This window comes from Xiphophorus hellerii, chromosome 12 (assembly GCF_003331165.1).
Source record: "Xiphophorus hellerii strain 12219 chromosome 12, Xiphophorus_hellerii-4.1, whole genome shotgun sequence".
Lineage (NCBI taxonomy): Eukaryota > Metazoa > Chordata > Actinopteri > Cyprinodontiformes > Poeciliidae > Xiphophorus > Xiphophorus hellerii.
The window spans coordinates 20489160-20513654 of record NC_045683.1 but is presented as its reverse complement, the minus strand read 5'-3'; the positions used below and the strand labels follow the sequence as shown (position 1 = coordinate 20513654).

At 40.3% G+C, this 24495-nt stretch overlaps 1 protein-coding gene across 4 annotated transcripts in view; it reads left to right on the top strand.

The window, feature by feature from the left end:
• Nucleotides 1–24495, top strand: part of kiaa0825 (KIAA0825 ortholog) — a 135375-nt gene that overhangs the window by 8063 nt on the left and 102817 nt on the right. For all 4 annotated transcript variants that reach the window (XM_032577450.1, XM_032577449.1, XM_032577451.1 and 1 more), the window contains exons 3-9: nt 8220–8379; nt 8741–8923; nt 9043–9228; nt 9342–9666; nt 19131–19298; nt 21949–22031; nt 22124–22372. In XM_032577450.1, coding sequence (XP_032433341.1) covers nt 8220–8379; nt 8741–8923; nt 9043–9228; nt 9342–9666; nt 19131–19298; nt 21949–22031; nt 22124–22372 — 1354 coding nt within the window. The remainder of the gene's footprint in view (nt 1–8219; nt 8380–8740; nt 8924–9042; nt 9229–9341; nt 9667–19130; nt 19299–21948; nt 22032–22123; nt 22373–24495) is intronic.

The window sequence follows — 24495 nt, the reverse complement described above, 5'->3', positions numbered from 1 at the left end:
CTGGTCATTCAGCTGCAGGGCATTTACTGCTGTTCTTATTTTTTACATTTGACAACACTGCAAAAAAGTTTTCCTATGTTCAAGACATGGCAGCAGAAGAAGAATTAAGAGAAACTGCTTTTCTCACCTGAGTGATTTACTTTTACCTTTTCAATCTTCACTTCTCTAGTCTTTTTGTTGTTTTCAACTCAGAGTTCAGGGATTCAAGTTATAAATCAGTATTTTTATATGAAAAATCATTGCTTCCAAAAGGCTTGATGTTTTTTTAAAGGACAAAGTTGGTGAGAGTCTTCTTGACCAAATTTGATTAAAAGTGATGCTGAATGCATTGTTGTTCCTGACGAATAATTTGGATGATGACAAAGGAATCGGTTTAAGGGCAGCTCTTTCATGACTGAGCTGATTGACAAAGATTCTGTCTAGAGACCCACATTAGTCTTTGACATTTATCCTGTGGTGCTTCTAACATGTTATGCATATTCAAGTTTCTTATTGCTACAGTTCAATTTATTATACCATGAATCTTTTTCACCAGTGTTCATTGAAAAAAAACGAAGCATAGTTATCTGTATTTGCTGGCAGATGCGGAGAGTTTAAGAGCACAAATAGATTGGTAATGAGTGCGCTATGGGGACACTGGAGGAAAAGGAGAAATCTATATTTCAGGTCTTTTATCGTTTGTAGCGTTGTGAGGCTGAGGGCAGATGATGAAGGACAGGCTAAATGTAGCAAGTGAACAAAGCCTCACTCCGGCACCATTAGTGCCTGGGACTCATCCCTTCTTTGCTCTCCCTTACTATCTCCCTCCCCTTTTCTCTTTTTCTTCCCTTCCTCCTTCTAAATGGGAACATAATAATTGAAGATTCCACATCTTGAAACGAAAACCCTTGGGTAGGTAATTCAAGGCTTATTACTGAAGGCCGGGCCATTTTTCTGCTTTCTAAGCATTAAAGGGTTATTTTGTGTTCCTGCAGATGGGAGAGGGATAACCATTATGAGAACAAAGCATCCAGATAATGGAGAATGGGGCTAAAAATAAGGCAATCCTCCCTTCGCCGTGGGGGACCACTGGTCAGTGTCTCCGTCAGACTACAACTAACTTCCTCCTAGACTACTTCGAACAACCCGTTTTTTGGGGGAGGAAGGTGGTTTGTGGGGACATGACCAGAAAAATAAAATCATCTGAGGTCTCTCTTTTCCCTCAACTAAGGTGGGTTGTCGGTTATATACACACGCACCCATGCTCACTTCAGTAGCTCACTCGCCTCCTACTTTGCTGACTTGTCAGTGTCTGGGATAAATTACGGAAGTGAAGGAGGGTAAACGACTGACCAAGAGATGGAGAAGCTCAAGTCACCAACACCTGAGAAGGACTTCAACCTGTTTGGGGGTCAGAGTGACTAGGCTTTTACCCCATTCTCAGATGACATAGATCTACTTGTGAGCAGCTGCCTAATTGAATGAGATTAAGATGGGCTGACAAAGGAGTGGGTGCCTCCAAATTGAATACTTGTAATCCATTAATCCTCATCTGGTGGGACAGCGCAAGGTGGGAGGGAGTGGAGCTGGACGAGGTGGGCCACCAGGAAAAGATCTTTAATGAAGTGTCAGTGCAGCCATGGAGGCTAAAGACAGGCTTCTAGTTTCATCCTGACAAGGCAAATACCTCTCATTGGTCACCTGCCAGTCTTCATCAGGATGCATTGATTGAACTTGTTCTTCTTCTGCTTGTGCGTGAACGATTTTTACTGTTGGGAAATTAAAACCAAGAAAAATGAAACACCTGTTTTGGTTAAAATAGCATTCAAACTCCCTTTCAGTTAATAGCGACACTGATCTGGAGCTCTTGCAGTGTGGAGCTGACACGTGTGTTGAGCCATATCAGTTCTGTGATATCACTAGCTGGACTGGGTGGCTTAGGGCACTAAGTGGCCGAAAGGCTGGGACAGGACGGGATTTGTTTTCAACCTGTTCATTCAAGCCCATTCAGTCTTTTCCCCCCTAACAGAATGGGACCCTTTGATGGGGAAGATATCCAACTCTCAGGTGGTTGCTTTAGCACTGATTGAAATACAGGCTTATTTGAAAAAAGAACTTCCTGACCCTTCTCATCTCCAACTCCCCAACTTGTGTAGGCAAGCGTAGTGAAGTGGAGCTCCACAGACAGCCCCACAGCAGGCCACCCACAGTAAATTAATTCTGACAAGGAACTTAAGATAACGTCAAAGCGCTGACTAATCGCAGGATTAGGTTTCTGTAAGTCAGGGAACTGTGAAATATGCCATCATATCTAATAAAAGACCTCCAGTTGCTCCCCTTCTTTCTCAACACTGGGGACGATTGTGGAGAGGGAACACACTTGTGGTGTCAACTGTCTTGCTGCACTGGTCTGAAAAACAAATTTCATTTCAGCAGTGAAATTCGAAGTGTGTGTGTGTAAGATGATGGACATGTTTGTCAAATGACCTGAAGGATTCTTTCCTCCTGGTTTCCTCTTGCTCTTTTCTCATTCCCCTGGTCTTTTGTTGAGTTCTACTCTGCCTTTTTTGCCATCAAGGCTTTGTCCTTTGTCATCTTTACACAGACAGCTGAATGGTTTTATTTCGGGCGACGGTTCTGTTTCCTACTGATTTTTTACCTTCTTCTATTCCTGTACTCTTTCTGTCTTCTTCCCCTGGCATCTCAGTGTGGTGAAAGTCATCAAGCTGGGAGCTAATCCCGGCAAGTTGATTAGGCTACCAGTGGCATTCACGCCAACGGGCAAAAGGTCACTGCATTGTGGAGAACTGGATGGACTTCTTGACACAGACCATCCAAAATGACTTTATAACTTACGGCACGAGGCCCTAAGGAGGGGTAATTGAAAGGTGAGAGTATAAAAAAGGAAATTAAGTGAGTAAGAGTTTTTAGAGGAGAGGGGAAAAAAAGATGGGAAATAAAGAGAGAAAAGACTGAGCTTGAAATTGTGTCTGAGGATGATGCTCCTGTAGCCATTACGAGTTCATTGTTTTAGTGAGAGACGGCAATAGTGAGATGTTGGGAAGCTTAATGAAAAAAAGAATGAAACCCAAAGGGCATTGTTATTTCTGTCTATGGCTTTTGATCAGTTGCACAGGAGGTGGTTAAAGAGCATCTTTCTTAGTCACTGGTCCTTTATCCTTCACTCATGCTGGAGATCATGAAGTAGGTATAGGTCATATTGAATATTCTATTTAATATCTTAGGTTTTTTTTTGGCTGTTTTGCATCAGAGCTAATTTCTACAAACTGCCTTATTAATACAATGGTCATCCATTACATATGAGCACTGACGGGATATATTGCTAGTGATAAATTAAGCAGCAGCAAAACATTCTCTTCTCATTGTTAATGTGTTACCATACATAGATAAAGAAATGCAAGAGTATTTAAGAGAGTATGAGAAGAACCACATATTTTGGCTAATTTGATGGATTAGATGATCTCAAAAATGCATCTGTTGTGAGGTGTTCCTGGCCTGCGAGGTCCAAGAAAGAAACAACAGTGAATCTGCAACATAGTAATGAATGGTCAAGGCTTGGATGCAGATGGAGAGCAAACACTGGTGACTGGGCTGATTCAATAGACTACTGTAGCTTGGTTTGCTGAAGAAGTTGAAGGAGTCTAAAAGAACGGTACTTTTTTGGCAGCAAAACAACTTAAAATACTATAAGGTCATGGATTGACTGTATCCATGACCTGGATTTCAATGGACCTGTACTGGGCTGGTTTACTTTCTTTGTCAAGCCTTTAAGAATTCCAAAGACAACTGAGTCTACTTCAACAATTGTCCTGGAGCTGTCTTGAGTTGTCTGGGGATGTTTGAGATTTCATAGCTCAGCATACCGTTTGCTACATTTCCCACACTTTCTGCCAGTGGAATGGATAAGGGAACTGGATAGTAGCAGTTTGATAAGATAGCTGAGCACCTAGCGTCATTTCTTTGCTGCCAGGCATCCATTTCCAACCAGTCCGTTTGGCGCAGAATGGCTGTGACGCCGGGCGTCCTCGCAGCTACCTGCTGGGCGCATCAAGCTGTTTCAGCTCAGTGTCAAAAACTGATGGGAAGTCGCTGTTGTTTTTTTATTCTTACTGTTGAGTTGATTGGTGGTTGGCAAACATCTATTTGATGTGCATTATCGCCACCTACTGGTGAGGAGTGTGGGTCAGAATGACTATGTTGTTCAAATATGGTAAATCATCAATGATGATTCACTAATGAGTTTCTCAGTTTCCACAAGAAAATGTGAATTGAGCTTAAATGCACTTCAATTTAACTCAGTACTTTCACCTTATAGACTTTGTACTCAATAATGAGCATAGGTATGATCATGCTATTTATTTTCAGATTGACTGGTATTTTATTTTCAGATATTTTACTTCTCAAAATTGTTAATGTAATGTATACCACCATGGCTGTTCATATGGGCAAGAAATAGGGATCTTCAAATTCAAATAAACTTTATTGATCCCAAAGGGAAATTAAATGTCAGGAAAAATGTTTTCCTGAACCCATATAGTTTTTATTTATGTTTTACTGTAAAAATAAAAAAATAAACAAAGAAATAAAGAAAGAAGGATAAAAAATTTTAAACATGGGTTTTCCCCTATTGAATAAATATAGTCAAATTAAAGTTTTTTGGGGGGGCAAGAGGCCAGGGGAGTTAGGGTTGGATTAGTTTCAGTTCTAAAGCAATAAAAGATTAATTTATTTTTTCCTGTAAATAACCTGAATTAAATTAAAACTAATGTGTTTAGCAATTACCAAAGAAGGTCCCTAGATATCAATTCTGCCACACAACTTTGTGGGAAGAGTGAAGTTAACAGCCTTGTGTCTATTTTCCTTTTTAATGAACTTCAGAGAGTGGGTAAAAAGTGAGCTGCAGATGGGAACCCATTTGAAACCTGCTGTCTATGTAAAGTCCTGGGGTGGAGCCCTGAATGAATGTTTTATGTTTTATGACTTACTATAAACACACATATAGCATTTTGTTGAGCCATCCAATTTGAAGCAGTCTTCCATCAGAGGACATGGCAAATGACTGGAACCTATTTGGAAATCTTAGTCAACTGGTTCAGTTGATGAATTTTGCTCCTTCTTCTCTCTATCTTTACAAAACAGTTACAGTAATCTACAGTAGACTTTCTTTTATATTAATTACAACAAGTAAAGGCTAAGGTGTCTTCATCCTTTTGCTTTGTTTAAATTTGAGGTTGCTAAACATTGTCAAAAATTCACCAGGAATTTTTGGAGTCAAATGTTTTTTTTGCTTTTCCGTTTCATACACAGGATAATATATTTCCTGTACAAGGATCATACCAACATGAGACAAAATAGGGGACAAGCACAGGTTAAGGCTTTTGTATGTTTTAAAGATGTGTTTAACAAAAAAATATTCCACGTTAAATAACTTTTAAAAAAAAAAACAGTTCTTAAAATGAGTTTGTGTCAGTGAGTTCAGTGGCAACAAGAGAATAACACGAGAGGCATCATCTGGTCTGCCAAGAAAAGAAGAAGAAGCAAAGTAGAGTTACGAGAAGGTAGTTAACACAAGACAGAGGGATGTCATTAGGCAGTGTTCAGTCTAGAGGATATCAACTTGGAACAGTCTATAACATTTTATCCCCGTGCGTTTTCCCCCTCTGAAATGAAACTGTGTCAGATTGAACGATTATTTAATGAGATGCTATTGCGGGACATCTGGATCCATTCATGGCTTGGAAGCAAGCAGGAGGCAGTTTATAGGCCTGCAATAGGGGATGAGCTGTTTGATGACCAACAGGCATTTTGGCTTTACATTATCTATACTAACACATAAAGTCACACAAACTCTGACACAAATTACCTGCATGCAAGGTGCTTCAATGCAGGCAATTTTTACATATTAATTTCTACTGATGATTTGTATAAATCATTAGATAATGATTTTTATCAGAAAAAACAAAAAACACGTCTAATGCTTGTAGGTTTATAGAAGCAATTTGATTAAAGAAAAAGTAGCCTTTTGTTGATTTTCCTAATTATATTTACCTATTGATTTTAGTTCATCAGCAATTGTGTTATCTAATGAATCATCTGAGCCCTGTAGTGTCATGCTCTGCTACATACTCTCATTTTTGGAGCTTTGTGTAAATCTACACCTGTCAATGCGCAGCCATGTGTGCACACCCCAGCAACCCTCACCCTAAAACATTGTTTAATTATGCAGGTATACCGACATTCTGACACTGTCTTGGTTCCAAATATATAAGCATCGATTTGCATGGAAATGACTAAACATGTGGAGCCCAAAGTTGTCATTTCTAATCTGTCATATAAAGGGGAAACCAAATAGCTGGTGCAGTCTGTTAACATCAAAAGAATGGTGTTTGTATATGTGTGTGTGGGCGTGTGTGCGGGTGTGTGTGTATGTGAGTTGAGGGAAGACATGAGAAAGCAAAAAGTGTGTATGTCTGATGCCTGCCGATGCCTGTAATGCCACTTCACTCCAGATGCTTAGCGCGCACTCACACACTGATATATTGGTGTCTGTGTTCATTACTGCTGATGTGTCTATATCTGTCTTCACACAGTACAGACACTGAATGAGAGGCAGGGGGTGGGGGGATGAATATGATGCTGTGTGTACGTCAATATCTGTGTTTCTATTTGACTTTTGTTTGGTTTTGTTTCTGTGCATTCGTGCTAAAGTACTGCTTTCTTTATTTGATTGGGTTGCACTTGAAAATCAGGATGCTACCTTGGGGAGACAATTTTTCCCACAGTCGCACAATGACTAAAAGACTCTAGAAGTCTAGACTGGAACTACTAGACTGGAAGTCTAGATGGGAACTATTGGCTACAGGAACAGTTTTACCCAGGCTATTGTCATAATCTCTGTTAGAAAAATTATCTTCCGTCTTGGCTGATTCTTTGCAGGTTAGGACAAAAATAAACCTATCAATCTCAGTTACAGCGCTTTGCAAAAATAACCATGCTCATTGAATCTTTTCACATTTTGTCAGGTTTTTCATGTAACAGACAAACCCACATGGTTCATAATTGGCAGGACAGGGAGAAAGACTTAATAAAATGTAGAATCAGCCAAAAGGCCCATGGTGACTCTGGAGGAGCTGGAAAGACCAACAGCTCAGGTGGGAGAATCTGTCGAGCGGACTACTTGCCATGCACTCTAGAAATCCAATCTTCTTGGAAGCGGGCAAGCAGACAGTCAAGGTTAAAGGAAAAACATGAAACCTTTGTTGTGGACAAAGCAATCGTGGAAAAATGACCTCTGTTCACCTAAAACCAGTACCTTTCTTGGCTTACGTGCAGAATTATATATTTGGTCAAAACTACCCCTTTCCTTACACCCAAACATAACGTTCCCTGAACATACAGAAAAACAAGGTGGTAGCAGCATCAACATTTGAGGATACTTTTCTGTAGGAGGGACAGGGAAGTTGGTCAAAGTTGCTCTGATGAAACGTGTGGCGCTGCGGTGGTGCACGAGTAGAGTGTGCAACCCATGTACAGAGGCCTCAATCCTCGATGTCGCCGTCACAAATCCTGGCCCGATGAACTTTGCCGCTTGTCTTCTCTTACCGCCAGACTGATTGAGATTTTGCTAGTTTGCCAAGAAAGTATGGTTAAATGTCTATGTGGAAGGGATGTAGAGACATATCTTCAATTACTTGCAAGACTGACTTAGGGAGCTAAACTGGCATGACACATGCTTCATATTTCTTTTTTTTCTTTCCACTTCCCAATATTTCATTACTTTCTGTTGGTATATCATATAAAAATCCAATGAAATACATTGTATTATGTGGTTTTACTGTGACATAATGTTGATCTTTTAGCAGATCTGTGTAGCCTATTCCATTGAGTTTGATGCTGTTGGGGTGCTGTGGTGGCGCAGGGTGAAGCACGACCCACATATTGAGACTATAATCCTCGTGGCAGTGGTCACAGGTTCGATTCCCGGCCAGGTGACATTTGCCGCATGTCTTCCCCCTCTCTCATAACCCTATTTTCTGTCTGACTACTTTCAAATAAAGGCCACTAGAGCCAACAAAACCTTAAAAAAAAATTTGACGCTGTCAGAATTAAACACTTGCTCAATAAGTGCAATTTCACATGCAATATCTTGAAAACACCTTTCTTTTAAAGAGTTTTATTCCTTTATGAGTTGTCTAATGATTCATCTTCCTTTCATTCAGCATAGAGCAGCATCTGAAGGAGCTCCAGGCCAAAATGGGAGACTTAAGAACAGGGGATCGTCCACCCAGTCCCACAGAGGTCTTGCAGTGGTTCAACATGAAAGCACAAAACTCCCTGAAGCCTCTTTCCACTGACATTTTAGACTTCTTCAGAGCTCTGGTAATGTATTAGATCAAAGGTCAGCAATGTCTTCAATCTAAAAAGCCATTTTTGCTCTTTGCTATGAAAGAAAATGTGGCATAGAACCATGTAAATGATACTTTATATGTACTAATTTAGGATTTAAATAAAATTTAACTGACTACATTTTATTCTATATAAACTTCAGGATTTTATGACAAAACAAAGCATCTCACCAAGCCAGTTAGGCCTGTTGAGTGGATAAATTTATGAAAAGTAAATACAGATTGAAAAATCCTTCACATCTGAAAATCAAATTTGTGCAGTTTTTGTTATATTTTGTTATGTCAGATCAACTTCTCTCCAGTTCATCATGTCTCTTCATTCATCTTGCCTTCAGCAACAGTACCTTAAATCAGAGGAAGAGGGGAAAGAAGAAGTGACACTTCAGCTCCTGCTGAATCTTTCTGCCCAGTGTGGAGTCTATTTTCCTTGTCCATCCTCTTCTTCCTCTCTTCATCCTCATCTGCCTGGCTCCTCTGTCCATTCCATACACACGATCAAAGATGACTCTGCAATAGAGGTAATGCACTATTTCTCATTCAGTTCAGTGTTTCAGTGTTGGGTTAATGAATTTCATTCGTACGCCACCTGAGATAGTAATTACCTAAATAGTTTTGACATTTTCGTATTCCATTTGAGATCCAAGAGGCGTGGGATGCTGTGCGTCTCCAGCTGCGAAGGTTCCTGATGGACCGGCTCTCATGCTACACCTCAGGACCTCCTGGATCCCCCCAGCTCTCCACCATGACCATCCTCGAGCGGGTCAACTGTTTTAAGCAGTTGCTTTTTCTCTACCCTGAATGTGAAGTGGTCACAGATTACCAGGTGCCATTTAAATCACTTCTGTATTTTAGACAACTTCATAAACGCTGAATGATATTAATACGATAGCAATAGTTGTTTAATGACGCAACATTTTATGCAATTTATATGTACAGGGTTTGAAACAGCAGTACGTGCTTAGTATCCTGCACTCAAGCATGAGCTCCAGCCCAGGTGGTGAGTCCGGCTTCGACAGACTAACGACGGGTTTCTGCAACGTGGTCCAACACGTGACTCAAGCTCTCACTGAGGAGCTCCAGGTCCTTTCAAGGGTAGTGGAACCCCAGGTCGTCCTCGGCTTTTTAAACGTAGCTTACTTTGGTGCCATCACCCAGGAAATGACTTCCCAAATGGAGAGAGAATTTGAAACCGCTCAAAGAGACAACACAGCGCTGAGCAGCAAGATAAAAAAATACTCTGTAAGGTCCCGAGCAACTGTAGGTGAGTAATTTGCTTTTTATTTCATCTATGTCGTTCTCTTGTTTGCTTTTGTGGCTCTGTTTATTCTGATGTGCACTTTTCTCACTTCATTTCTACCCTCTTTACTCCTCTCTTGCTTTCTCTTATAAAGGTTAGTTTCCATTTCCTTCCTCTCTCTTTTTATTTTGCTCTCCAGATGCAGCGTGCTAAATCCAAGACCTTTCTGATGGACTGCTGTTACCATCGCAATTGCATTTTATTTTTATTTTATTTTACTAACACCCTCATTTTTCCTCCCTGTTAGACAAAGGCTAAGGGAGGATCCTGAGGCTAAGGCTTATGCTATGCATATTATGTTTGCCTTGGTGATTAAACTAAGCCCTAATCTCAAATAGGTCTTTTTAAATACAGAAATTAAGGCCTAATGAAAAGAATATTCATGTACTGTACGTATATTATATGCACTCAATTCTTGGGATGGGCTTCTTTTGCTTCAGACTCTCTTTGTGTGGTGTATTATGAACATAATCTGCCCTTGACTTTTATGAAGTATTAAGGAAGCCAATGCTGCTTTAAAAGAGGTCAGCAGGTCTGCAGGTCTTCAGGTCAGGCCATCCTAGGTCTGAGCCTGTGACTTTATCTCTGGCTCAGAAGTTCAACACTTGTGCAACACCTTGTGAATATTCCTCAAATATTTCACAATTCCCTCAACATTGTGGATTATCCCTATTGATTACACACCTTTTTTTTTTACACCTTTTTTTTTACCATACTTTCTCCACTTTTTCTTCCACTCAACCTTCCATTAATACAATTGAATATAGCTTTATGTGAACAGCGCGCTTCTTTTGCAATGGTCCTTTACGGCTTACCCTCGTTATGAAGGTTGTCAGTGACTAGTGTCAAGTCAGCACTCTACCCTGTGATTGTGTGGATCATAGCGTGACAGTTTTTATGAATGAGTTTTACTTCTTGAATTGAATGTCTAAAATAAATAAACTTTTCAATCATACTCAAAATTATTGAATTAACCTGTAACACAAAGGGAGTTTTCTGTGATTAAACCTTTTGGTGATGGGTTTATACATTGACAGAGAAGAGCAGAGACCCTTACCCACCATGTCACCATGATACTACTGATCCCCTCACATTCTCTTTGTTTGCATCATATTGGCCTATTTACAACTTGCTGAGAGTAAAGATTCACAATAAATAACAAAAAAAAGTCTGTGAGCCATTGTTTACTTTTTCAAAAGGGTACACATGCCAGCTTCCCTACGGAATGGGAAGAGGAGTGCTTTTGCATCTGCCATTCTTCGATAAACATACCACCAGCCTCGCCACTTTTTCTTTTTTTTTTCTCTCCCCCTTTCCCTCCCTACCTCTCTTCCCATTTTCCCTCTCTGGTTTTTACTTTCCCTCTCCTTAAACGTGAGATGAGAGGAGGCAGCCGGGATAATTGGCCATGCGTCAGTTGGGCTGTTTGATCACGTAACGCGGCGGAGGCTACACACCTACGTGCCGTTCAACAAACCGTCAAATGTAGCACCGGAGGCAGAACACGGCTCCAAAGGGAGCGAGGGACCCGTGCTGTGTAATGATGGTAAAATGGAGCAGTTTTGCCTGTGCTGCTTTTACTTATGTGTTTGTGTTTGTGTGCGTGTGTGTGCGCAACATCTACAACTGGGATTACATTTTTGTGTTGTTCATGTTTAAAGTCTCCTCCAAATAAAAAGTAAAAAAATAAAAAAAAGGCAGAATCTTAAGAACCACTCCAAATGCCCGTGGCTCTCTAAAAAGCCAGTGCTGGAACATTAATGCATAATCTGCTTTCACACTCTACTGTCTGTATACTGTATGCAACACACATAATTGTCAAGACAATTATGACGGTGTCAAAGAAAGTAATTCTCTTTTCATAAGCCTCCAATGACTCCTAAGATCCCTCCCTCTGCTCCTGCTGTGTTATTGTTTATTGTGAAGTAAAGGAAGGCGGTAGGTATATTTTGATGAGAGCCTTGCTGGGGGGTACAGAGGTGGGAACTCCGTTTGCTCCTGGGGGAGCTGCGCATCAGCCACTGTCAAACCACTGAACCATTTAACAGCTTTCACAGCAAGATCTGCCTCCTCTTTTAACCTCACCGACTCAAAGGCAGGCAGATGTGAATTGTCCCAACACCCCACCCTGCACCACCTCCATCTTTTTTCTCCTTTTATTCTATCCCTCACATATCCTTCCTCTTTCTTTTTCTTTTCCCATTTTCCTGTACTTCTCTAAGTGTATCGGAGCAGACAAAAACTTGACTTTACCAGCGCACCTCACTGAGTTCAAGTGGGAATGTGAGGGTGGTCCAAGTCTTCATGTGTATATCTCTCTAAGAGGGTTTGAAATGGTGCCATGGTGAATACTACAGGAAGTTGTTTCTTTTTCTTTTTGGCAGGGGGCCTGAGATAAGTAAAATAAACAAAATTTGTGGATGGAAAAATCCAAAGATGACATAAAATGTTGAAAGTATAAATTTTGGAGTAGATGAATCTTTGCTGTTATTTTCATCCTATTAAAATATGTTTTTGACACTTGACAAGTGTCCAAAAAGCTGCATTTTTATTTCATAATTGTCTTCAGGCCTTCTGTGAGAAAAATGACTGTATATAAGCTGTTGTGTCCCTAATGGGGTTGGGAGGGGTGCTGGTGCCTATCTCCAGCAAACGTTTTGGGCGAGAGGTGGAGTACACAGAGACAGACATGACAAACAACCATGCACACACACACATCCTAACACCTAAGGACAAGTCGACACTGTGCAGCCCACAGACAAACCAACTTTTGTTAATTTGCTAACCCGGTCCTGGACTAGCAAATTGGAACCAAAATTTGGGTAAGGTGTTTAATGCCCAATGTGGCAAAGAATAACTCTTACCTAGATTACAAAACATGTAATATTTGAGTTATAATGAATGGTTTTTATACTTTTGTCAATTTTCCCTCTTTATCCTGGTGGATGGGGTTAGGTTTGGAGCCTGTCTCAAGCACTTAAGGACTTATATTGCCAGGCTTTCACATGGCAATATACAGTAGTGACCAATTAACCCAACATACAGGTTTTTGGATAGTGAGATGAAACCTTAGTATTTGGACAGGATAAAATAAGCCAAACTTCAAAGTGTTAAAGCAACATGCTAAAAATAGTGGAAAAGTGCTAAATAATATAATTGCAATGTTTAATAGAAAAAAAACTCCAACAATTTGTTACTTCTCATTTTAATATATTCATGTGATGGTATGTTTGATTTTCACTTTGTTTTTGATGCTATTTTGTGTGTTCACACATCTGTTTGTGTGCTCGCTTGCTAATCGCAGGAGTACATTAAAAATTGTGTGATCAAGACTCATTTAATACCACCCTTTTGAAAATGCCCTATTAAATTTCCATATGGTATTAGCAATTTGCATTTGTATGCCTAGCAGATCCCCGTTTTTGTAAGACATCAAAAGCTTTCACATCGACTTCTCTGTGTAGACGCTTACCATTTCCCCTCAACAATCGACCACGGGGTTAAAGTCGAGGTTGAGGAATTCTGCTCCACTCTATTTTGATAGCACTGATTTAAATTCCTGGTACACTAATTTCGCCACATGACGTCGGCAACCGCTTCATATAGATTAAAAAAAAAAAAAAAGAGAGAAAGAGATTCGGTTAGAACATGTACTGCAAGTGCTTTCTCCACAACTACACTCCCTCCCACCTCCTCGCCCTTTCAGACTCTTTGAACTCTTTCTCAGAGACAGCACCACAGCCTATTCAGCAGGGAGAGAGGTTCTGTAGTGACGCGAGATAGCTTGGCTGAGGCACCGACTGGCATTGGAGGTGCTTATGGGGATTGAGGCTACTTGGGAATGGCGTTTGTTAATATTTAATAAGAGCAGCTCCTCACTAGATCATATCTCTGCCTGAGTTTATACACACTGTCAGGCAGGGACGTGCACCCGCATACTGCCACATAATTATGGTCTGGGGGTGTTTGTGTGTGTCACTGTGTAGTTGTTTGTGTGGTGACTATGAAATATGTTTTTTTTTTTGTCCTATGCAGTTTTCTTCCTGCATTTTCAAATAATTAGAAGTTCTTGTGTCGAAAAAAAAAGTTGCCACAAAAACCTTGTGTTTACTAATCATAAAGAGAAAAGCTGTGTCATTTATCTCTGCTTGTGGTTATATGCATGTCTTTGTCAGCAGTCATTTTCTCTAAATCATGCCTCCAGTAAAATCTCAGAAAAGATTAGGTTTTGCAGGCCTCGAGAATGTGTATAATGTGTTTCATTTATTTCTTTTTTGCCCATATCCTCTGAGTGGCCACAATGGGTTTTGTGTATCGCTCTTGAGCAGCTCAAGGATATGAACGTTTTCTTGGCACCTTCTATTGAGAAAGCTGCGACAAAAAGACAAAAAATTGGATGGCTTATTGAGAGGAGGCTGCACTTCTGTGATGAAGAGTGAGCGTGATTCGCCGAGGGGTTGAAAACAATAATGTGAACAAGGGCACTAAACAAGTGGGATTTAATGAAATGCTGCTATCGTTACAATGCATTCTGCCATGCTCTTCATCTCAGCTTCTCAGTTCAAGTATGCAGAGAAGGCCAGAGAAATATTAATTCAACTTGACAAGAGGTGAAAACACAAGCAGATACTCTGAGTAATAGGGAAACAAATTTAAAGCAGAGGTGCCTTTCTGCCACCACTAAGAACATTACCTCCATCTTGGCAGAACAGCTTAATTGAGATATCAAATATTGCAACTCTCTCCTTCTGTCAAGGCCGGGTTGCCCCCGCTGTAGCCCTGTTGGACAGCACCCGAGGACAGAAGCCCAAGAGACAAGCATTTGGGTGGTGGTGTGTGATTACAAGTGCGTGCATGCGTCCCGGTGTATGTTGAATAATCACAGCAGGAGTCTTCACATAGTAAGGCTGTCTGAGTGAGCAGTGGGCTGCAACTGACGATGAGGACCCTAACTGTCTGGGCCTGGCAGGAGGTCTGGAGTGGCGCCGAGCCTTTTTCCACCCACAGACAAACTGATGCGCACACAGACATAGCTTCAGGCTCCCGCATGACCCTACCCAGCACCTCGTGAGAAGAACAGACAGACGTACTGGATTTTCTTCTGACTACACTGTTGATTTATCAAAACAAATGTAATCTCCAGGCACCTTATAGACTCAACACTTCAAGTTTTTACTCCATCCTTTAGAAACCCATTCAGTTCAGTCAATCGATTGGTCATAAATTGCTAGTTAGTAAAAAAATTTCTCAATGAAAACCAGCAGATTTTGACAATTCTAGTGAAATGGAAAGTCTCATCAGAACAAGGCTAATTAAAGAGTTCAAAGTGAAGTGGTTAACATTTGCTCACATTTTGTTTGGGGATTACGTATCAATCTGGTGTAGAAAATGCCAAGCAGGATGAGTGTTGGTCCTACATTATTCCTACCTTTATTTAAGAATGACATAAGAAAAGCTATATTATAAAAAAAGCAAAAATCATTTTGTTTGCTTATACATATGCATGCCACACTCTTTAGGTCTTCAGATTTGTTCTAATGAATAAAAACTATGTGTAATTTTTCTTCCACTTCACATTTATGTGCCACTTTGTGTTGGACAGCCAGCTACAATGCCTTCATATATTTTCTCATACTACTGTACATAACTGGGGATAAATTCATGGAAAGGAAACTTAGTGCAGATTTAAAAAAAAAGAAAATATCTAACTTTCATTGAACAATAGAAAATGATGTAGGGAAGAGCAAAGGCTTTAAATCATTAGTGTGAGATGTATTGTACCTGTCTTAATAATTGGTTCCATCCTTTTAAGATGGTAGATGTGCCGTTACAAACTTAACGGAATAATAACAAACTGAAAGTGTTTATTTTATGACGGATAGCTACAATTTAGTGGATGGTTTTATTCCTTGTTCCTGTTGAATTAAACTGTTGTGCTTTTGAGAATATCTGTCTAGTTAATCAACATTTATTAATATTGGTGTTATTTGGTGCCACCTAATCAGATTTAGTTAGTTTTCATCAATCCTATTATTAATGATACAAATAATAACTCCAGTTTAGTTTGACAAATTACATTGACAACTTTGATGCAGTATGTACAGTTCTTTGATATTTTTTTTCACTTCAGAAGTTGCCTTTTGTTTGAAAACCTATTTGTCTTTGTGGTGACAATGTTGGATAATGCTAACATCTTTTCTAGCAAGAGTTCCGTAAAACCATGCCTGATGATATAACATTTTATGACGTTATCTTTGGGTGGCAATGGACTGGTCCATTTGGACAATGTGGCAAGGAAGATGTAAACCACATCTCAGATGGTTTCATTTGTACTGCTCAGAGAATGACGGAGAAAAAGGGGAAAATGAAGGCCAGCGGACAAGTGTGAGATATGTCGTGCTGGAGAGAAATTAAATCACTGGCTAAATTATTGCATGATTGCTCATTCCCCAAAGAGTTGGGCATCATTTGCTAGAAAGTGTCTAATAATTGGTTTTCGGCCATGTCAGACACATGCAATTCCCCCTACTAATGGCTCTGTTAGGCCTCCTGGGTCAGAGTAGGACGGAAAATAGCCAGACGGCAAAAAAGCACCCTGCATCCTTGTTCCTTTTGTATTTTTTCCTCTGTTAAACCAGAAAGAGAGAGAGAGTGGGGAAGAGAGAAAGACGCAGAGGAGAGGAGCGATGGCAAGAAGAGGGAGTGTGTATGCAAGCGAAGAGGAAATGAAGTGGCAATAAGTGCAGCCAAAGGGGAAATGCTCTTCACCGTGAGTTTAATACATCAGACTGGGGATTTGGCAGCCCGCCACACAGCAATTGTTTACCTTTTTGCTCACTGGCTGCATCTGTTCTGTTTTGTAAACGGCACTAAACTATTCGCCCGTAAACACCGGAATCAATAACAACTGCTAAGGGAATTCCCTTATCCCGCCCCCTCCTTCTCTTCCCCGTGTTTTCATCCCTAACCACCACCGCCACCACCACCCCTCTTTTTTTTCTTTTTTTCTTTTTCTCCTGGATCTTCTCCTTCCTCTGTTCTCTCTGTTTCGTGCCAGTCAGGACCAGTCTGTGTGTGCGTGTGTGGCGGTGGAGCTGGTGGAACCCACAGAGACGAGGAGACGATGGATGGCTCACCAAAAGTGCTTGCTCTGTTTGTCTTTTGTTTTTTTTTATTCTCTTGCCATTATTAACAAGTACTAAGTAAAAATGCTCCCCTTCAAAATTTAATGTTTTTTTATTACATTACTATTATTTTTTTAATGTCCCATGCAAAACCTGCACTCTGACATGTTATTGAATGATGTGCAGCGTATGCTTTTTTTTGTAAGCAATCACAGTGACAAGGCTTTCAGTTTATCATTCTGATTTGAAGACCATCTCTCCATAATGTGCTGCCGATGATCTCTTGTATAAACATATAATTTTTACCTCGTTCTCAGCAGCAGCTTCTCCCTTATTGATTCCCAGTACGTTGACCTTCAGTTGAACTCTTCCCCCTGCCGGTGCCCCCTCCTCGTTCTGCTCTGTGGGACTTGCAGTGTACTTTGCTATATGACACACCTGGGTGCTTTTAAGCACACCCTCTCCATCAAGTGGCTATGGGAGCTTCCATTTGATCTCACTGTTGTGACAAAGGTATAATGGGGTTTAGATGGCTATGTACTACAGTGCTATGGCTGTAGGCCCATTTGGCTAGGGAGGTAACTATAAATACCTATCTAGCTTGTTGGGAAAGAGCCTCAATGAAAGACAATGCCCAGCACTGCTAAACGCCAAGGTCATGTGTCACTATTTAGAGTTGACTTAGTGAGCGAGTGAAACTGTTATAGGGTCACAGGTTGATGGAATGAGTAGAATGGATGGTGAGAGAAGAGAGAGGCCGGGAAAAGGTGATGCTCCAGATGAAGTGGAAGGTAATAGTTGCTGTGCTCAGATGAACACCCCAGAGAAGGTGGAGATTGGGGGCAGGAGGGCTGTAGAGATAGCTTTTACAGAATCCACTGGCTATCTCCCAAATGTGTCCCTTTCTGTCTGGTTGACAAGGTTTCCTTTGAATCGTCTGCAGTTTCACTTTTCTCCCACGTTGAGCATCGGAAGCTCTTGATGTGACGGCGACTTCAGAAATAGACAAGCCTGGTGGTGCGTGTGTGCAAAGTGCGAGTCTGGGAACGAGGCTGACACCAGAGTGTCAACCAGGTCACGCATGCACACATGCAGCAGGAGGTAGTCTCTCTAACCCAGACTCCCACTGGAACCCATTACAGAGAAACTGGAGGCCCATGGAGCTTAATTACATGCAAACACAAATACAAGCACACACATTTAAACACACCCCACATAATTACACGGCTATGCACCTGCGATTTCATGCATGCATCTGTGCACACTTGCACACAAAAACATGTAGGCACATTCACAAACAATCTTGAGGTTAGAATACATTTTGTGGTGACCACAGAGTTTGGTCGCGGTGTGGACAATTATCTTGCAAGACTGACATGTGCAAATGTGTGTGGAGATGTCTACAAATCAAGTTGCTCATAATGACCCACATTGCATGCACATAAACAAGCGTGTGTGGACGCCCCAGACATGAACACACAAAACTCAGTGACTCACACTCATTAATACTCATAAAAAACATACACAAGTGCCCAGACACAACACTCTGAATCAAACTTCATGCATGATTAAACCAGACATCCTTGGGGACAATGTTGTTGTCATATTGTCAGATTTTGTTTAACAATATAGCAAAATTACGTTAGGATCCAAAGGCAATAATGTCACCGTTATTGGAAAAGAAGACCCCCCCTCCTCCCTTTTCTTTCCATCTCAGTGCTCAATCATCTCTGTGCTTTCAGAGTCAAGGCTAATACTGAGCTCATCCTTTCCCAAATGCCTTTGCAGTTGCAGAGCTCATTTAGGCGGACTCACAAAAGTATTTGTGCATGTGTCTCAGCGTATGGCAACACATCTCCCAGCCGCCCATTCTCCAGCTTAATGCGGAACATCCCCCGGGTGATGGCTTTGGCAGCCTCCAAAATGGGAAATCCATATTTGCCGAGGGGGTCATCTGCGGGTTAGGAAGAGGAAAAAAAAAAGTTTTGTGCTTGGAGGGAAGGTTGTGCAAGTGTGACTTCTCAGGAAGCAAAGTTTTGCATAATTTTCTTTTCTGTATTCTTTGTTTACACTGTGTAAGAGGAAAACATGAATGGGTCAATATTTAGAAAAGGTGTCACATGCAAAGAGTGACTTCTGACAGAGTGTTTGCTGATGAATGCCTTTTAGCAAAGAAGGCTGTGTTAAAAACAAAAATCAACTATTTCCTCTTTGTGAACATTAAACTGTTTTAAATTTCTATGTCTACAACTCATTTGTGACCTCATACAAGGTACATTTTGTCTCTTTGTATCTCTTTCACAGCACCAATGGAGCTTCCTTTGAAAAGCAGGAGCTTCAGTTTGACCTCCCACCAACTGAGGGCATTAACTCAGCTGGCTTGCATCCTGCTAGGCTTTGAGAGAGATGTGAGGGAGCTGGTCACTAACATCACCTTCATAAACTGCACAGGAGACACTCCAACTTTAAAAGGTGCAACTCATTAAAAATCTATGTTAACCTACTCTGCTGTGTCAGAGGAATTTATATCTTCTAAACCTTTTCCACATTTTGTCACATTACAACCACAATCAATGAAATCCATCATAATATATTGAATTGAGATATTACAGGATACACCAGCACAAAGTTTACATTTACAAATAAAATGTTTTAAAGTGTAAACGTATTCAATGTGTAGCTGTGCAGAGCTGGAAGAGTGATATTCCCTTTATGTTTGCAGCTGTAATTGGAGTAAAATCTGTTTCTATAAAATGTCTACTCGGTAAGGCTGAATACAAGTGCTCACTTTATTTTTTACATTTTGCATGTAAATTTTTGTTCTAAAACGCACCTGTATCTTTGTCCTTTAGGGATATAGCCCTTTACAATATCCGCTACAACACAAGTGTTAGTGTAAGTGTTGCCAGGTTTCATATATGATCTCTGCATTTCCAAATCTAAAGCTATAGTCCAGTATATGTGTCTCTCCTCCAGGCAGAAACACACGCACACACGCCTGCATGCACACGCACTTCCTTTCTAATTCCACCATAAAGTCTGGAAAAAAGTGTTTATTAGTTTGGTATTATCTGGGGTCTTATACAGGCCTTTAGTATCCGTTTCCTCTTTCCCCTTTGAACTGCCACTGCAGAGATGTTAAATGAAAGCTTTTGGTGCGTGGAGTAATTTCCATAAAGGTTACATTTACAAAAACAAGACTTGCGGAAAGGCTCAATTTACAGAGAGGTAAACAGCCTTTAAAGGGCAGTTATCCAAATCATTAATTCCAAGCAATCAAACGACTTAATTACCAGAAATTCATCAGATGAGCTTAAAGGTCAAAAAGTGATGTGCCTGCCGCTTCCTCCTTCTTCCATTGCGTACGGTCTTGTTCGGCTAAATTGCCTCGCCTGGGGTCTAACTCTTCGCTTTCCGATTAGGAAACTATGGCCTTGATGTTCATGCTTTTTAATTGAAACCCAACTCAACATCCTGTGCACTTTTATTCACTACAGCTTCCCTACAAGCTGCAGTCCTTACACAAATCGACACAATCACCTCTCATGGAATTACCCTGTGCATTGTTGCCAAGATCTGGGTTCAAATCAAATCTAAATCTCAGATTCGGACTTGTAGAGACACATCTATTAGCAAATTATTTCTGCTTCCTTTGAGACATGGGCAGTCGTTCTGTGGTCATCATGGTTTTTTTAACCTCTGGGACTAAAAATAAAGAAAGAAAATAGAAACACAGGTGGTGCTTAAATTGCAGTTTGACATGTAGCCACTAGCTGGCTTCACATTATTCCCAAAGAACCCCAAAATAAATTCACAGCTTAAATAGCTTTGCTTAACGTAAACAACATGGTGTGTCTATGGTCTTTGTAGTAAATTCAGCTATTTGTAACAAGTGTAAAGCTGGAGTTTAGAACCATTCCATGCTGTTTGCAGTAGAGCTTACCTTTATTCAACAGCATTCTCAAAGCTAAAAACACAGACAAGAAAAAAGGATAAAGGTTGGCATCCATGTGTTTATTCTAATCACATATAGTCCTTGTTGCATAATGTTTAGTGGTAGAAAGAATAGAACAAATGCACTCAACTGATGCAACCTGTGAATATAATATAGTACCTTACAAAAGTATTTGCACCCCATTCAACCTGTTCTCATTTTGCAACAGCAACAAATTTAAATGATTAAAATTACACTCTGCTTTTTTCTCTTTTCGATTGATTTTTTTTTTGGAAATGTGACAAATGTGACAACGATTTGTCACAAAAATGTGACAAATGTGATGTGGACTTAAATTCAGCTCTTGTCACTTTGGTTCCCCTTTATAAGATTCAGTGAAACTGACTTTCACTTTTAGAAGTACCCTAATCAGTAAACACACTCTGGCCGAATGTGAGTTGAGGTCAGTAGAAATCCAACTTTTCTGTGAAGGTGTATTAGGGAACATTAATTAAACACCAGCAGATTGTAGACCAAAGACTGCTGAGGTGGAAAGGTGTGGAGGAGTTTTAAAACAGTGTCCCAAACTCTGACCATCTCGTTGAACAGTGTTCAATCCATCAATCCTAAAATGGAAAGAGTAAGGCGCAACAGAACACCTGCAGAGATCCATATCTCATCAATGTGAACATAACTATAAATAATGCACTCCATAAGTCTGGCCTCTGTGTAAGAGTGACAAAATGAAAGTCTTTTTCGACGGCCCATACCGTAGTATTCTGCTATGTTACAATAGGCCAAAGTCCAGAACTCAAATTATTGTTTAATGTGTAGCAGGCAGCCCCTCCATTTACTTTGCTTTGCTTTGGAATTCATTGATCCCACAGTGGGAAAAAAAAGCCTTTGTCACAACAACATACAAGTGAAAACAAATTACACACAGACAGAAGAAAAACATAAATAGTTATACAGAACGCAAAAAGAAATAATGCAGAAGCTTTAATTGCTTTCTGTCTTTTTCATATTTTTAGTTACATCTTTGGCTTTTCGGTCCACTTCAAAAGTATGCATTGCTCTGTGTTGGTTTATTGTCTTTTTAAAATACTTTAACTGAAAATGAAAGTTTTAATTTTAATTTTATATGAAATCGATTACTGTAGTTAGTTGCTATCTTGTGTCATTATTTAGGTATTTTGAAAAAGTCTAAGGAGGATTCAAGTTCGACAACAGATGGCAGGAAACCCACCGCAGACAAACTTCACACCCCAGAGGTGAGACTTTTGCATGTGTTTGTTGCATGAAAATTTCTTCTACTTCCTATTTTATGATTCTACTGGCTCTTGGCTCATTTCCTGCTTTTCAGGCCCAGACTTTGGAGTTTAATTGGAGGTTAGCTTTTAGTAGGCTTGTCCCACACATGGAGCATTGTGTTAAAGTGGTGCTGGATGACGTCTGTGCCAAGAATCTACAGCAAGAAGAGGGCTTGCATTCTTCGGGACACACCTTGGTCACCATAAGCCCCATCGCTGACTTCTCTGTCAGCAACGAACATCTTAAAGAAGACTTCTTTTACAAAGGCTCAGAGAGAGACACTCCTAAAATGACAGCAAAGGTATTCTCGTAAAGATTCTTCATTCTTTCAGCACCTCAGTCTGTTTTATGACATTTTGATGGAGCAGTTGTGTGTTTGTAAAAAATTTGATTTATGGAACAGTTTTTTTTTTTGTGGTGCTCATCGTTTATAGTTTTCATCCTCTCTACTAGTTCATACTGTAAAATAAAATTATAAAATTTCACAGAATTAGGGCTAGGCAGCATTAAACCTCCCCTTTTGGAAATACGTATTGGACTTTGCAGTTTTTCTTCTGTAAGAATAAGGTTTAGTTATGTGAAGTTACTTCTCACTTTCATTGAAAAATGCTCTTGATGTTTTCTTTTGTTTCTTTCTGCAGTAATCTGTTAAATCATACTGCATCCGCAGAATCCTGGTTTAGCTTCTCAAATTTACTCAACAGAAAAACACACCAAGGTCTAGTTTATAGCTTAATGCTGTGCACAAGTAACCTCAGGATAAAGCCTCCCCTGAGGAGGGTCTGTTCCCTTCATCCTTCTTTAATACTATCAGACTTAACAATACGGGTTTACACACAGCCGCCCGAACCAGAGAGATTAATGCTTTTTGTAGCTCCCGTAGAAAGCTCCCTCTATAATAGAAAGCTCAAATAGTTTGAGTCTGACACAGATGACGCCCTGGATCAGAAAGGGTCTGGGGAAGAGTGATCAGTATTACTGGAGGGGAGGATTCCAGGAACAAAAGAAAGACAGGAAGAAACCAAGAACTGGTGTGGTTGATATTATGGGGGTTAGATGATGTGTGGAGAAAGGTATTCAATGGGGGGAAATTGAGGGTTTACTAATGATAGAGGGGCAAATCACAAAGGGAAAGTGGCTATAGCATTAAGAAGGATATAGGAGCGATAACATGACCAAAGGATGAGAAAAGAGGGCCTGGGAAAGGTAAGAAGAGGTGAAACAGACACAGGAGATTGAATTTTCTGAGGCCCAAAACCGGAGTGTGATGTAAAACTGGACTTAAGAAGTAACACCACCAAAAATCTCCAGTGTTTGAGGTTGAACAGCCGCATACTTACCGACACTGCTGATTTAGCCTCCCTTCATCTTCTTTCGTGTTTCAAAATCGCTAAAAAAAAATCTTTTCAGGGAGCTCCACCTAAAATGTCTTTAAAGTTTCACATTCTTCCTTTCAACTGCTCTGCTGCCAAAAACCTTCTTCTACACTTCGCACATCCAGATTCCTCCCTCTTTCTTTCACCTTTGTCCTCCTAAACCCTCCTACTTTGTGTGTATTAGTGTCTCTTGATTCCTAACTAGTGTCAAAATTTGTTCCTGCTCAGGACCTGTACAACATATTTATGTGTAGGTCAACGCTTCAAAGATGAGAGCCTTCCAGCCCAAAGGTTATACTTGCATGCATTTGCATACTATAAAGCCAGGCTTGAAAGAAATTCAGGCGACTGTAAAGAGAAGACACTCAAGATTGTGTTGCTAGCTGAAAAACGTAATCTGGATCAATATCTCGCAGTTTTTTTATTCATACTTTCATACCTCAGTGCTTCCTTTTTTATATAGACTCACTTTAGTGTCAATAAATAAACAGGCTTAGTGCAGTTTTTTTTAATCATCAGACAAATGAATAACAAATAACTTCATTTTAAAAGCAGCAGCAATTTGACCTGCGGATGGACCTTAATTCTCTAGATCCTCCTCAGTTTAATGTGAGCTCTCAATTATATCACCAAATACACCTTTTTCTGCTCTTCAGTCTCTCCTGAGGTGCTCGTTTGTCTCCTTCGCTATGCCGGGAGCCCAAGCAGACCCTAACTAGCACTTGAAAAGTTATAGCCTGTTTCACCTTGCTGCAGTAGTCCTGATGGGATTCCAGAATTTGATCGTATCTAGTTAAAATTTGAGCCTGTGTTCAGCAGAGATGCGATGCTGTGATTGTTTTGTGTTTATGTGCGTGTGTTTTTGTGTGTGTGGATGAGATTTTTCTGAAAATTTGGTATAAAGGCTGAAAGTTTGAAAATTATTTATATATTCTGTAGTTCTGAAATGACAGTGTACCAAGTAAAGATAGTGCATCCTACTGCTGGCTGATTGATTAGACTAGTATGCCTTTTACAATATCACTTTCACTGGATCTCTCAAGTGAAC